Here is a 16,829-nt window from a genome sequence, read left to right on the forward strand (position 1 = left end):
CAGGCGATTCCTTTAGCCACTTGTAGGACGGGTTCGGGGCATCAGTATAGTAATAAAGACGTCTCGTGCAAGCCATCTATATATAGTTTGCATGTACCCACTCAGTGCATGCCATTTCCAGTGGCTTGCGGAGGTCAGCAAAAAGACCAAGGCAAAGAACATACACGGGCACGATTTGCGCTAGTCCTGGTGTCCTTTACCCCAATCACTGTGGCAGTTAGCCAGGCACGGCAGACCACGAATCATTCAGCGCCTTCAGAAGCTCCTGCAGCTGTCCGCGGGAACGCAGGCAGTGCCGTTCTTGGCGAGCAGGTACCCGTCGGCGCAGACGCAGACATTCATGCGACACAGCCGGAGGCATTGTCGAGGTCTCACGTCGCACACGGCGGGACAGAGAGAGGCACACAATTCGAACTTGCGGTTAGGCCCGCAGTCTGGCTGGCACTGGGACACCGGCACGCAGGGACCATCCGCTGACGACCTGGAATGGGGACGAATGCACATGGGTTACAGCTCTGCGCATCCTCACTGACAGCCCCGCCCGGCTCAGAAGACAACAGCGCCCTTGCTTTACTGGACCTATTTCACTATTTCATGAAAGCCTAACACTATACTGTGAAGCCCAATAACGTACCTGCGCATATATTTTGGCTTCAAATCATTGCCGCCCTTATAAAAGGATGAGGAAGAAAAGGCAAAAGGAAGATAGTATGGAGACATTAAGAGCGCTTAGAAAAATAAGAGCGAGGAAGGGCTCAGAGAAAGTAAGAAAGGTTGTAAGTCTCGATGGGTGAGTCCTGCCTGAGGATTAGGTGGATAGGTCGAAGGAGGGAGGGCGTTGGCATTCCTGTGAGAGAGTCTGAAGAAAAGGTCAGAAAACGCGAAGCTTAGACGTCAGAACAGGAGAAAAGAGATTCGGGGGAGCAACGGGCGCATCCGAGTGATATGCTCGTAGATGACTCACCTGATTGGCTGAAATACATGCGGCCATGCTGGTCGCCTTAGAAATGGAAGGAAATGAGGTCAAGAGAGGTTTATGAGGTGATATGAACGCCAGCAGGATGTAAAACACAACTGCTAGCGAAAATTTCCAGAAACTTTTTTTGAGCAGTGTGTGCTCGCGACAGCGGGAGAATGGCAGATGAGAATAAATGTTTAAATGATTGGTTGGTTTGGATTAGTTTGTAATTGTGAGTTGTGACCGGTTGACTGATTGATAAGTCAGTTGAATCAATGATTTGTTTGTATTGTTAATGATGTTTCGTCTCACAAAGCCGCTCAGGATGAGGAACACCGCAGTAAAGCTCTGCGGATCGCGTTGTACACGCACGTCTTGCTTTTTGCATCAATCGAAACGCATTCGGGATCAAGCTCGAGTCTACGGTTCAGTAGTCGGGCACCTTATAACCACTTAGCCACCGCGGCGGGCCAGTTGGAGGATTTGTTTATTGGTCGTTGGATGACTAAATTATTAGTTGCCATATTGGTTTGTTCTTTGTAGCGCCTCCGTGTCAGAATGCGCGAAGAGGACGAAGAGCGCTTAGCATGAGCCGAATGCGTCAGGAGCTTCGCGGGCACTGTAGGCCAGGGCTTGCCATGCACTTTTATGGGCGGACTCACGCTTCAATAAACATTGCCGCTCTACGTCCCACGCAACTATGTGCCACTGATTTACTGATCTGTTGCTTGGCAGGTTGGTTAGATGATTAATAGGTTGGTTGACTAATTGATTGATTGGTTGGGTGATATAAATGATATTTGGAAGAGGAAGCACTAACTACCTTCCAGGCTACTTCAGATGCGGCTGAAAGATGGTTAAATGGTCAAAGGAAGGGCCTTTTGCACAAAACCTGCTGCAACTCAAGTAGCTTTGAACTACTATCGAATGGCAACTTGCGCAAATTACCATGCATGTATCGCGATAGTGGTGCTATCATTGTTGTACTTGTACGAGGCAGCAGACTTGAGATGCCTGTCGTCCTTTATTAGAACCCTCCTCGTTTGTACTGTTATCCCTTCTCAGGGGAATCATGTTATGTTTAGTTTATTATGCATATGTAACCTATAGTGTTTTGTATAGTGCTATGTTTTGCGAGTAATGTGCGTTTTTGTATGTATGTATGTACCCAATAAATTCTCTTTAGGTACCGGATTGCGATGAAAGTAAGAGCGCGATATGACGAGGACATCACGTTGTGCCAAGGTGCTCTCTGTGCCTTGGTGCAAGCACCAGTGGGTGCCAAGAGGGAAATCAAGCGTTGTATCGAATCTCTACTCGCCATCATACGAGTTGTATGGTCGAAGGGCAAACGTAATTGATTACGCAGCAAAGGCGAATTACCCATCGTAACTCTAGTCGTAATGGATTGCTTCCAGAAACACATACGCGCGTGTGGACGGAGTGTGTGCGGACCAGGAAGTTGGCAGGAAAACGGTTCGCTGAGATCAGCGACGTTTAAGCACGAGACGTTGCGCAATTAAGCACTTGAGAAGATTGAAAAAATTGGCACCCGGCAACTGCACGCAGCAGATGGTCCTCAATAAGTACACCACGGGGCATCTTGGTAGCTCACATTGGCGTGTGGCGAGCCACGGTTGCTTAAAAAGACTAAAATACGAGATATATTAACAATATAGTTACTTTTTGCCACTTTTTAACCTATGGGGCAGAAATTTGGAAGCTGGTAGAAAATCACGAAATTAAGCAGAGGACAGCACGTCCAGCCTTGGAAAGCAGAATGGTAGAGGTTGCATTAAATGGGGACATATGCCACACTTCAACGAAGTTTCGACATGCTATAGGGACACTAACTCACGGATAACCGCCAGCAAGAATTTTTGTTGAGTTTTGTAGAAGCCAAGTTGTCGGCGGTCAAAATTTAAATTTGTGCATTTGTGTCACTTTCACTCTCCGCATTTTTTGCACGCTCAAATGTCGGCGCTCCTACAAGTGGTAAGACGCCCGACTACTGTGCCGGAGTACCCGGGTTCGAACCCGACCTCGGCGGCTGCGTTTCGATGGAGGTGAAACGAAGAGGCGTCCGTGTACTGTGCGATGTCAGCGCACGTTAAAGAACCCCAGGTGGTCGAAATTACTCCGTAGCCCTCCACTAGCGGCTCCTCTTTTTCTCTGTCCACTTTCACTCCCACCTTAATCCCTTCCCTTACGGAGCGGTTGAGGTGTCCTCAGAAAACAAGTGAGACAGTTACCGCGCCTTTCCCTTCATATAAATCAATCAATCAATCAATCTCCTCCACCGGCCCTGCCCACTCGGCCGCTTCAGTACGCGCTGGTGTGATGTAACTTACTGGCCGTGACCTTGGCCGCACTAGCTGCATATAGTCCAAATTCGATCAATCTACAACACGCAGCTGGTTGTAGAGCCCGCGAAAACTGTATCGCAACGCCATCTTCCGACCAGATCTCGAGACAGTTGATAGGAGACGCACTTTATCTGCAGGCATGTCAGTTCGGTCCTCCATATGCCAAATTGTAGAACGACGCCGGGGCAGTCTGCTGTTTCAAAACATCTATATACACAGACGCGGGACACAATCGAAGGCGAGTGCGAGTTTGAAAAAGTTGCCGGAAAGAGCCTGTCAACTTACGGAGGCGATTGTGGATTTATAATCCTGCGTGTTTTTTATTCTGAATTGCTTGACTCAAGATACTCACGGAGCACAACTTATAGCGGCTGAGCGCGGTGATGTCGTATTAGCAAAGGTTTTACAGGGTTCTTTAAGCGAAGGAGGAGAGCAGAGTGGTGAGAAACATAGACGAGTTAATGGTGTGCTACAATTCATTCAGAAAGGAATAATCCTAAGTGCACGTAGTGCAAAGGGGCGATAACCGATGGTCTCATAGGACAACGCAGTGAATTTCAAGATAAGACAAGCACAGAAGGTGAGCAGATGAGGTTTAAAGGTCAACTCCGGTGGTATTTACATCATTCTGTGTTTTTGGTTGAATTACATTCCTCGGCACGTCCTGACTCGAACACAAAAAAACCGTTTTTCGAAATTCCAATTAGAAGTATTTTTAAAATGAAAAAAACAGCAAATCGAAACCAAAGCTGCTTTCACGGTCAGAAACGACGTCCCAGGTGACGAAATGGTGACGTCACACTCAGTATTAAAAAAACACTCGTACGTGCGTTGGATGGTGAAAATAAAGTATGGAAATCATGAAGCATTGCATAAAATGTCTGAGGCAGTTTATTATAAGCCTCACAATTTTATAATCATGCGGGAAGTAGACAGTAACGCCGGTATACTGTTTGTGACGTCAGAAACTCAGTGTTGCCAGCAGAAATAGTATCAACTTAAGCCATGAAAACAGCATATTTTAAAGTCGTGCTGCGCGCGAACGTATTATCGTACGGCGCCCAAATTTTGTAGAATGCGTCAGGACGGAGAGCATGCAGTAGCCGCAATCAAAATGATGATGATGATGATGACGATGATGATGATGATGATGATGATGATGATGATGATGATGATGATGATGATGATGATGATGATGATGATGATGATACTGACGACCACGAAGCGCCGTTATTGACACGACTAAATTTACGCCTAGAGTTGGGCCGAAGTGATATTTGGTGTGATGAGTGAGGTTTGGCATCCCGACGCACAGTAATCGACTGTGAGCGATTCTGCAAGACAGACCTCCAGATTTTCTTTTTATATCTGCTGGGCTTCGATCACCAGACGTTAGACCAAGCAGCCGAACACCTCCTTGCTGCAGGTTACAAGACCGTATGCGAGCTTCGATCGTTGAAATGCAATTCTTGCTACCAATAAGAAAAAGTGCTTATCTCAAGTAACCTCCGAAGTAAATATCCCCGGCCGCTACGAGCGAAGACGGTTTCGAGCATCGCAAGTTTCCATATTGTGAAACAATGGCACACTTTATGCCTCATAGCGATTTCTTCGGGGTTCTGCTCTAAAATACATGCACGCGAGGATGAGGGACGATTATAACGCCATACACATGACCGGCCCAATAGTAAGATGTGTTTCGTGACGTCGTTAATGACGTCACGGACCTGATTGATTTCGTATTATATCCTAATTCGCTCAGTCTGCTGCGGGCTTCAGTATTAAAATGCGGCGTTATACACAGAAAAAGACGGCAACTGCCGTGAGGAAGCCCTAGAATTCGGGTTTCATATTGCTTTTCCTAAATATTTGGCTCAACTAAGCTTAATGTGCGCTTGAGAGCTGAGTTTTAAGCTGAAGAGCTTACGAGTGGCGAGTGGAATTGACAACGGCAACCGACACAAGAATGTCGTCGAGGTAAAAGGTCGACCAAATAATTTGACCCCGCCCTCGCCTATCACAACTGATAAAGACAACAAAAATTCAGCAGTTTTCCTTTTTTCTAGAAAAACAGTATCTAGTAATCAAAGCTTTACGTAAACAGAAGTTTATAACGCATATGCCTTGAAGTCCGTATCAGCCACCAAAGGTGAAGAAGAATACAATTGAAAATGGTTTCCATGACATTGGCTTTAAATGCGAGTGCGAAAGGATTTGCGTTGCCTCAAATTTGTCAGTACTTACATAACTACATCACAGCTACGGACAGATTCCCTTGCGAATTGTATTCCAAATTTACAAACTTCTAAATTTTTTATTCGTATTTTTCCTTTCAATCAATTTTGTGATCTTAAATCGTATGTTTTTGTTATGTTGACAATTACTTTAATGTACTAATTCAGTTTGTGTAGGACATTTGACAGTCCACACTGAACCCTGGCCAATCCCCCTTCGTGGGTATGTGTCATATATCAAGGCAGAAGAAGAAGAAGAAATGCGAGAGCACTGCATACCATGAAGGTTAAAACGCCCATCATCGTCAGTTTTAAGTCTATGTACGTAGAATGCTTACATGAGTGAACAGTAGCTGCATTACACAGCAAACACGTCACAAATCTGGCCAAACCAATCAGTTAGCGCCGCCCTCACTGGTGGATTCTGATCGCCGCACATATCAACGTAACCAATAGGAATAGTGCTAACTGACAAGTTTCTGACAGTTTTTTGAGGTGTGGTCATCATGTGATCGGTGGGTAATTCGGCCCCAGAGCAGACAAAGGTAATGATTATTAGAGTAACAGTGGATGACTGGCAGTAGGTAAATTTACTATAATGATGAACAAACCAAGGATTGTCTCTTTAAATCAAGACTATGCATCACTCCAGAAGATAAAGACGACTAAGAATGACGGTACGAAATAAAGGCGACATAGATTAGTACAATGATGTTGACTCAAACCAGCAGTAACTTTTACCATTCTTTACTAAGCATGACTCGGCAAAATAAAGGCGACCAAGCATGGCCCACCAAAATTAGGCTAAGATTGATTCAGCACAATTTATAACCCAGCAAGCAAAATTACGGATGACACGAATGCTTCAGCAAAATTTATTATGACTAAGGATAACCCCGCACTGTAGACGAAAATGCTGCCTGTAGATGGTGCCACGTATATCTGCATATCCGCTGTTTTTGACCGCGTCGACATACCGACGCGGACAGAAACAGCGAAGAGGCATATAATGCTTCCAAGGATGTGTTTAACGCCCTCCATTGACGGAGTTGAAAAGGCGTATTCTTTCGCATTTGCTCCACATCGATCCATCTGGCCGCCCATAAATTTATTTTAAAAAATATATTCTAAGCACCGCAATTTCGGTTACGTCTTGTTTTCATTGTAATTCTATTATACAACGATACACTATGTGGTATTCGCCAACAACCCGGAACTAATTTATAAGCGTGTACGAATATTCGAAATTTCGAATACGAACCGAATAAGTCTGTTATTCGATTCGTATTCAAGAAACTGACATTCAAAATTTTGTAATATTCTAAAATTACCGAAAACATTGACAATTTTCGAATTAGCCGTAGATTCCCCGCACTGCGCGCTTCACCGCAATGATTGACTTCGTGGGCTGTGCAGTGAAGCATTCTCAAAACACGGCGAGGCCGTTATGTGAAGAAGGACCTTCCCTTTTGTGATGACCTCCTCGACAATGTGCGCAAAGCGAAGCACTTCAAAAAATCGGGAAAAATCTCGTTGTTACTCCGATTTCATCTCAAATGCAGGAATCCATTCTACAGGTGTTCATCAGATAAAATTAGTGTAATGAAAATTGTTCCTGACAGTTTTGTAAGTCCCATTGATAATTCGAGATTTACGTTAATTCGGGCAGTTTCTCTAATCTCTTGAAGGCCGAATTAACGAGAATTAACAATTCATCTAGAGTATATGACAGCTGCTCCTAGTTTCATGCAGGTCCTTCCTGTACAAAATTCTGCTTAATATTTATATTGAATTTTTCACGAGGGATAAACACTTCTGTGCAATTGCAGTGTAATTTTATTTGCAAATACTATGTCAATTCTGACATTAGCAAGACGAACAGTGTTTGCTATGTTTAATATTTATTTTTTTGCGTATATTTGATATTCGATTACGTTTTTTCCATATTCGCATTCAATTCGTATCCGATTCGTATTAAATATTTCAATATTCGCCTTACAACTTTATAATCGTATTTTGCCTCCTGCCTGCTGCGGTTCACTTTCAACAACCAAACGATTGGTGTGGCGTCAAACATCGGCCAAGGGGGTCATCGAAAAATTTCGATATCATCGCTGCTTCGTCAATCTGATTTACTACTACGCCAAAGCCAGCCTGCTTAAGGGGCTACAATGGCAACGATTGTAGAAACGGCGTTTATATTAAAATTTTATCATGTTCCATGTGTTATAGGCTGAACGTTTATGTTATATAGCTTCAGCTTGTCTATTGAAACTGGAACTGAAAGATATGACACACACACACACAAACAAAAAAAAATTTGTTATAAATTGTTTACCGACCATAGGCAAATACCACGGGGTAATCAATGTGCCAGAGCAACGTCCTACGCATCAGTGCAAGAAAAAAGACTCACAACAAAAATTTGGAATGTTTGCTCTACCGATTTATCTGCATGCCGAAATTACATAAGTACAATTTATTTTTACTTTATTTTCTTTTAATACTTTTTGGGCTCCTTCCTTTCCTCTCTTCTCGTCCAGTGCCCATTCGTATAGATTCGCAGAAGACAATGCAGCCTAAACGCAGTTTCCACTGGCATGCTGCTTCCGAAGCAACCAATCGAACAATTTTTCTAATAAAGTTTACTATTTATTTTTATAAGTATCGTTTATCGCGTTTTTAGCAATTAAGAGAGTTATAGTGCACTAGGTGAAGAGTACAGAAGCCGATATATAGTGTACGTCGACTGCGAGATTGTGCGCGAACGCCCGATGCCTGAAAGCGGTTTTCTTTAAAAAAAAAAAAAAAAAAAAAACGAAAAAAAAAAACGATTACAGCCGTTTTACCTAAGCTCACCAACTTCAATGTAGGCTAACAGATCGCCTTTCATTCCGTGTTTCGTTCAAGGCTAGGATTTCAAGTTCAGGCTTCAGGCAGCTGGGCACCCTGGTGGTAGCACGTTGTAAAAGGCAACGCAACCAAATTCGCATGGATGTATGCTTCCCGCGAGAACTTCCTGTGTTCTAATCCACTCCGAAGGATTCTTTTTCTGGGAAGTTCAAATATCAAGGCTTCCCAAGTACCTCGCGTTTTTCCGATTTGCCCTGCAAAGAAGTGCTTTTCACTTGATCCCTGAAAACGATAACTACCACCACTTATACTAACACCATTAACTCGCTAAAGTGCCTGTGAATATCGTCCCTTACCTATTTGGCTTGCCTCGCTAAAAATGATCTTACGAAAGCAGAGTACGCTAATTTAGGTGCCTAATATTGTACGCCTTTTTTTCGTGTAATGAAACATTCACATTGACATCTGTGCGTGTTGGTGCGAGTCGCTGCGCTCTATACGCTGTAAGATGTGGCAGAAAGAGCGCAACACACCCGGTACAAACATTTCGTGACTTGGCAAATGAGTTTACGCGTGGGCACTTTCTCCTCGTTAGACGTGGTAACTCGTCAATCTCGCTAAGGGAGAGGTGCTCTGAGCAACTTTAAAACTGAGCGTACCATTACACGTTTAGTGCATGTGCAAGGCCAGTAGAGGACACAAAGCGCCCAGGAGGACTAGGACAGGAGAAGACACTGTATACCTATGGATTACTAACTAGCCCTATTGATTGCTATAACCCAGACCCACACTTTCACAAGGCCAGTAACCCGGGACCACCACGCACCTGATGTATCCGTGTTTGCAGATGCAGCCGGCCTTGCAGGAGCCTCGGCAACCGCCCTCGGGCATGGGCCGTCCGCACACGAGCTCGCAGTCAGCGCCGCAGTCGGCGTACGCCTCATTGGCGCCTCGGCAGGTCGGCTTCGGGCCCCGCTGACCCACTGCGAGGCATCAGACTCCAGTAACGGTAGCGATAAAAGAGGTTGTAGAGGCAGTGTAGTTGCGCCGGCGGCTGCAGTAGCAGTGGACTACCACTGCTACTGCCACAACTAGCACTAGCACTTAGAAGTGGTAGTATTAGTAGTAGCAGCAGCATGCAGCACCAGTAGTAACAGTCTTTTGTTAGTAATATCGTCATAATAGCAGTGTTGGTATTGGTACAGGTTCAAGTGGCAGTAGTATAGTAAACGTTTTAGTATCATTAGTAGTAGTAGTAGTAGAGTGGGAGTAGAGTGAGGGTAGTGGTAGCGGTAATAGCAGTAGTTGTAGTAGTAGCATTAGTATTAGTAATAATAGTAGTAGTAGTAGTAGTAGTAGTAGCAGCATTAGTAGCAGTATTAATAGTAGTAGTGGTAGTAGTAGTGGTAGTGGTGGTAGTAGTAGTAGTAGTAGTAGTAGTAGTAGTAGTAATATTAATCATTATAGTAGTAGTAGTAGCTGTAGTAGTAATAGTAGTAGTAGTAGTAGTAGTAGTGATGGTAGTAGAGTAGTATGGCAGTCGTTTCTGTAGTAGCTGAGACGTGACAGCAACAACGGGCATAATATGGCACGCATACGTACTTTAGATATCTCTTCGTGATAAACATTTGAAATTGGCCGTTTAGCTGCTTTTTGGACGTTTTTGAAGTGGAAGGTCAGGCCGAGTAAAAAATGTTTTTGCTTTTTTTTTTTTGCTCGAGTATGCCATAATGCCACGCTAACATCACTATTCTGATGTGTGCGCCCTGTTATTGAAAACTTAAATGTAATCGTGTCCTAAACCTTACAAAATAACTTCCTCTTCGCTCCCGTGGCAGTCCTGACAACTCTACCACGAACTCTCAGACTCACGACCAGACACACAGGGAGACAAGCTGGGGAAAAAAACACTGAGACGCATTGAGACGCTGTGTACACAGTACACATAAGTGAATATGGAGGTGGAAGGGTGTCGGAGGAGGTGGGATTTGGAGGACAGTTTAATATTGCAAGAATTTTTGTTCTCCACATGTTGTTCCTTCAGACTTTTGCACAGGATTTAAAAAAGAAATGTCCCAAACTGAACACACCCGTTAAATGCGCGACCACAACTACTAGGTCTTTAGCGCAGAAACAAAATAGCGGTCAAATCATGGAGGAAGAGAGAACTTAGGAGAGGCCCTGACGTCACTGTTTTGAAGCCGACGCGGACGCGCCGCGACCGGACGCTGCAACGTCTCTCCTCCTCCTTTACCCTTTCTCCGCGACGCTCACGTACCTCGGGCGCCTAGCAACGCTGTTGCTAGTGGCCCGAGTTTTCATAGCAACAACGATGCCGTTGCTAATGGCCCGACTTGGCTAACCCTAAATTTTGACGTCACTTCCGCCACACTTTCTGCAATGCATTGGGAATGACAAGGGCCTCTCCTAAGTTGTTTCCTTCCTCCATGGAACAAATGTAGAAAGAACGCAGTCATGCCCACAAAGAAACGGTGGACACCTGCAATAAGCTGAAAGCCCGCACAGTTCAAAACATCTTCAGATGACTGAAAAAGAATTCGCCGTCGTCTGGTTCATGTATACCTTCTTGTTTATATACACCACAAAAAACGTTCAATTTAGGTTCATCTCGCTCATAGTTCCTGTCTGCTGCCAGGCTGGTCTCACGAAAGCTTGCTTACCGGAGTTTGTCTTGTTTAATGAATGCGCGTTCATTACAAGCCGCTTTGGAAGGACCAGGATACATTTTGCAATGCGAATAATACAATGCCCTCGTGTAGCGAGCAGTGTTTCGTCACTTCTTTCACAGCGATATACTTCTTGCGCGTGGGTCTTTCTGAGGATGCTCACCTGCCTCACGATGGAACCGTTACCTAGTACTTGCGATAGGAGACCATGATTATACGGCGGCAAAGGTGAAAGATAGTGAAAATTGTTCTACTTAAATTTAGGAACATCCTGCTATGGGGCGTAAAATAGTATATGTAACCGCAGGGGTCAAGTGGATGCAGCTAGCACAGAACCGGGTTAAGTGGAGAAATATGGGAGAGAGTCAGGCTGATGATGATGATGATGGTGATGAACCGCAAGAGAAAGGAAGATGTGCAGATTGGGGGGGGGGGGGGGGGGGGGTCACGGAACAAACACGAGTTAATGACATTCTAGTGAAAATCAAGAAGAAAGGGACGTAACCAGGGCAGAAATGCGAAGAGAAGATAATTCCGATGATTGCTAAGGGTAACAGACTAGATTCCAAGAGAAGGAAAGCGCAGCAAAGGGAGGCAGGAAGTTGGGTGGGCGGATTAGGTTAAGTAGTTTGTGGGGAACAAATGGATGCAGCTAGCAGAGGATCGGGTTTATGGAAGGATAGGGGAGAGGACTTTCACTACAGCGGGTATACCTATTTTTAAACCTGTTTTCAAATCATTCTGTTTTCTTCGTTGGTAGTAATAATAATAATAATAATAATAATAATAATAATAATAATAATAATAATAATAATAATAATAATAATAATAATAATAATAAGACGCTGCATGCATGTCCCAAATGTGTTTAACAATTTGCCAGATGAATGTTGTTCTGTTGATTCGCGGTCTGAACTGAAGAGTCTATTAGACAGAACACTTTGTTAATTCCAAGTTTTTCCCGTCTCAATGTTCATATCAAACCTTGTTGCTGTAACCGCTCCTTGATTTTATCCTCTTTTTTATTTTCAAATTGTTTTCGTTTCTTCGCTGGTATTTCAATTTATCCCCATCGCCTAGCCGACGATGCCGGGCCACGTCACACAAGCCATTATTGGCTTAGGTGGGCCCGCTTTGCTGTACTGATTCGTGGGTGTTGAATAACGATTATTATTATTATTATTATTATTATTATTATTATTATTATTATTATTATTATTATTATTATTATTATTATTATTATTATTATTATTATTATTATTATTATTATTATTATTATTATTATTATTATTATTATTATTATGCCTCACCTTCTACTAACTCAGATCGGGTGGGGAATTCGCCCCGTTTCGCGTATGCACGTGGTGATTATGTCGGTCTTTTCAATTTCTTCTCTTCCGTCGACTGGTCCCTTTTAAATGACATTAATGATTCAGATGGACAAGTCAGTCGCTTTACAGAAATAGTTCTTGATGGTATGCGTCGGTACATACCTTTGCATACTCCTACGCGTAGGAAGTTCCCTTCCTGGTTTTCAAGGGAACTAATAACGGCGTTAAAGCTCAAGGAACGGGCCCATCGTAAAGCGAAACGCCCTGGGTTTCACAATTGGGCAGATGAGTTTCGCCGTGTGCGTTCTCTTTGCAAACGCTTATACAAGCGGGACTACGACTCCTATCTTGAGTCTTTAGAGAGGTATGCCTCAAATCGTCCTAGTCAGTTCTGGCGTTACGTTCGCAAGCGTTCCATTAAATCAGATTTAAGTATCAGCTTAGTTGACTCTCAGGGTTCGGAAATTCGGGATGTTGCCGACAGTTTTGCACAACATTTTTCCTCCGTTTACAAACATCCACATTGTGATTCCGTTTGCCTCCCATCTGGTGCACTATCTAATTCCATTCTCTTTGACGAGGAGTTGATAACTGAGAGTCTTAAGCGTCTGAGACCATCTTTGTCTCCTGGACCTGATGGCATTCCAGCTGCCATAATAAAAGCCTTCAGTTATATCTTCGTACCAGTACTGACTGCCATATTTAATAACTGTTTAAAAAATGCTGCCTTTCCTCGCGTGTGGAAAATGGCACGCGTGTTTCCTGTCTTCAAGTCTGGAAACAAAACTGATGTTTCCAATTATCGTCCGATTTCTCTTCTATGTGCAACCTCTAAGCTTTTCGAATTAGCTTTGCACAGCGTACTTTCCTTCCATCTCAAACATATCATAGTACCGAATCAACATGGCTTCATGTCGGGTCGCTCTACTTCCACCAACCTAGTCACGTTTATGACGTATGCCTCTGCAGCAGTCCTTCAGAGGGGTCAGGTTGACACTGTGTACTGTGATATGAGCAAAGCTTTCGACGTTGTTACTCACTCACTACTTCTTGAAAAACTTCTACTCTCTGGCGTTGAAGTCTCTCTCGTAGCCCTCCTACGCAACTATCTCCTTGATCGCTTCTGCTTTGTCAGTGTCAATGGACAGACTTCTTTCGTTTACCCTGCAACGAGTGGAGTTCCTCAAGGTTCAGTACTAGGCCCGCTTCTCTTCTCCGTTTTTATTAATGATGTTTCCTCGGCGATAAAGAACTCCTCGTTTCTTCTTTATGCTGATGATATAAAAATATTCAAGGTAATACATTCTTTTCAAGATTGCGTGTTGTTGCAATCGGACATATCTGCTTTTTCTGATTGGTGTGCGATGAATCGACTTACCCTCAATTCTTCCAAAACTAGGGTTGTGTCCTTTACTCGTAAAACACATAGCTTTCTCTACCATTATTCTGTCAATTCTGTGCTGTTGGATAGGGTTGATGAAATTAATGACCTTGGTGTACTTTTTGACCGCACCCTCAGCTTCTCCTCTCACACTAAACGCATTGCTCAGCGGGCTATGCGCACACTCGGATTCGTTTGCAGACTTTCGAGAGAGTTCCATACTCCACTTCCGTTCCTAAAACTGTACCTGTCCATATGCCTCCCGGTCTTGGAGTATGCGTCGGTTGTTTGGAATGGCACTTGCAAATCGAACTTGGACAAGGTTGACAGAGTACAAAAAAAATTTTTACGGATATTTCATTATCGCTTTCCTTTCGCAACTTCCCCCTCTCGCTCCACCAGGAGCGCCCAACTGAATCTTCCTTCCCTTCACTACCGTCGTATCAGACTTGATATCATATTTCTGTACAAACTCCTTCATGGCCACATTATGTGCCCTCAGCTCTTAGAGTACATCCTACTGCGCGTTCCGCGAAAGAGCATGAGGGAATTCAGACCATTTCAGGTTTCTCCTCTTCATTCCCACTCCCCTCTGGACAGGATGCAGTGGTTATTTAACTCTTTTTGTCCTCACCTTGACATCTTCCAAAACTCGCTCTGTTCATTTACATTGGATGTTCGTAGCGTTGTATTCTAAATAGTACTTTATCACATATAACTCCCACTTTCTAGCCTTAAATTGTATTTACTTCACTTTTTGCTTTTTCTCCTGTTCAATGCTGTCTGTATCTTGAACTACTTTTTATCCGTTTCTTGCTTATATTTCAACTTTAAACTTTATATTCGAATCTTACTGTCCCTTGTCCAATTTTACTTCTTTATTGTATTATTCTGTATTTCTAGCCTGTGTTTTAAGTACCATGCACTTGTTGCGCCTGGAATGGTTGTTTATTTTATGTATATTTCTATATTACTATAATCAATGTCAGTCATCTGTTTTTTTTTTTTCTCTTCTACCTACCGTTCTTTTTTTTTTTTTTATTTCCTGGTGTGCTAAAAAATTCTCTCACTGTGTATATAAGTGATGATACTCATTGTTTGCTTAATTTCCGTGATACTTTTCGTCTCAGTTTCATTTCATGTATTATTTATTTCTTTTTTTGTGTTCTCTCTGTGTGTGTAAACATGTTTGTGCTTTTTCATTTTTTTTTTGTGCTGCAGCACAAAGACCACATGGTTGTTCCTGCGCACATTAAATAAAGATTGATTGATTGATTGATTGATTGATTATTATTATTATTATTATTATTATTATTATTATTATTATTATTATTATTACGGTAACAATCCTAAAATTTGCTTAAATGTGCTATTGTCAACATCTAAAGAAAGCAATGCCGGTGTTTTCAACGTGTCACGGATCACGGTAGCGGATCGTGGATCACGGCTAAAACTCTCTTGTCTCCGGTGCGGACAAGTGACTTCGTAGCTACACCCTGCCTCCCAGCCCCCATCTGAATCAGACAACCTGCACTGAACGCGGCTTTCAGTGCTGGTCACTCCTTGTCAGTAAGTGAAAGTATTACGTGGCCGTCCGCGCTGACGGCAGTTGCCGTTCACATAGGCGCGAGCAGCACGAATGCAGTTACCCTGAAGCAAAATCGAATTTACATGTTCAATGTGACCGACGAACCTTTGCGCGTTATCTTGAGCCCATTGGCGTCCCCGGATCGGAGGACGGCCACGCGGGACCTCTTTCCGTCGGCCGTTGAACCGAGCGATGTCTCGATGGCCTTCCGCAGGGCGGCCAGCCTCGGGTCCACGCCCCCCGAGGCAGCCCTGGGCCGCCGAACACCCAGGAACGAACCGTGGTGGCGAGCTGAAACACAGGAGAGAGATATCAAGGCAGTGAACACGGAGGAAGACTTAAGTGCACCTGTGAGATTTTTTTTTTAATGAGTGCTAACTTTTGTTGAAAGCAATAGTGTGCTTAATAAAAACCAACATGGTTTTAGAGTAGGGCTCTCCACAGATACTGAGTTGCTAAAGGCAATCCATAACCTTACTGCAGCCATTGACCAGCGTGGACAAGTTGACATAATTTCCTGGCTCTTCGGGATTTTGACCGGGCATCCACTGCAAAGTCCTCCATAAATGTTAAGTCAACGCTTAAAAAGACTGCGCAAAATGTGAAGCCAGAAGAGAAGCCGAATTTTGACCCTGAGTTTAGAGAATTGCACTTTTAAAGGTCTTGCGCTTCATGTCACATTAAACACAATTCGCTACATCAAACAGCATTCGCAGATACAACGTAACCATATATACATAATCATTAACCATACAACCTTGCCCTTCACTAGCCGCACAGCATCCCTCTCCCGGAAGAGGCGTTAATCTCAGCTTCCAGCATAATGCTATGCGACTCCTGACCGTAATGATTCCTTTCAACCCCGTTGTACCCCGACAAACCATCGGTTATTTTGGTTCCCCACAGTTCATGACTTGCTCAGGTGCATTTCCCTTCTCTTTTCTGCTAGACTATCACCAAACTCGGTTATCTTCGCAATGCTTACCGCGGACGCAGGCGACCAGCATGAGTACCACGGCCACAAACCACAGTTCCACACTCCGCCGAAGCATGGCCTCGCGGTGCGCTGTCCCTGGTGGCACTCGGTGTAAGCCGTCAGGGTTATTTTGACGGCTCTGCAAAGATGGGCGCACGCTTATATCGGCGCCGTGTACACACGACCTCTCACCCAGATGGAAGGACCAGCTTCACAAACGTCGTCGGCATTGAGAACGACCGGATGACCGCGCATACATTTTCTCTTAGTCGCCGCTTACGGCGATGGTCAAATCGGACCGCAGTATAGGCGATGACCGTATAGTCTTTTTTATTTTTACCTTTTTTTCTCTTTTAAGCTTCGTCTGCGCGTTTGTCTTGACACGTGTGAAAGTCGTCTGCTTTATGGGCGCGTAGCAGACGAAAACAGAGGCGTGACTCAGCCAACTCGCCGAG

At 43.9% G+C, this 16,829-nt stretch overlaps 1 protein-coding gene across 1 annotated transcript; it reads right to left on the reverse strand.

Annotated features, from left to right (window-relative positions):
* Window positions 1-242: 242 nt before the first annotated feature.
* LOC146173542 (uncharacterized) lies at window positions 243-16,450 on the reverse strand. Its single transcript, XM_084585220.1, has 4 exons — window positions 16,384-16,450; window positions 15,496-15,689; window positions 9,238-9,386; window positions 243-481 (listed from the first exon to the last, which is right to left on the reverse strand). The coding sequence occupies exons 1-4, from the start codon at window positions 16,448-16,450 to the stop codon at window positions 256-258; spliced, it is 636 nt and encodes a 211-aa protein (XP_084441346.1). The 3' UTR covers window positions 243-255.
* Window positions 16,451-16,829: the final 379 nt, after the last annotated feature.

The sequence above is a fragment of the Amblyomma maculatum genome, chromosome 11, assembly GCF_055883805.1.
Source record: "Amblyomma maculatum isolate TAMU_Amacu chromosome 11, ASM5588380v1, whole genome shotgun sequence".
Taxonomy (NCBI): Eukaryota; Metazoa; Arthropoda; class Arachnida; order Ixodida; family Ixodidae; genus Amblyomma; species Amblyomma maculatum.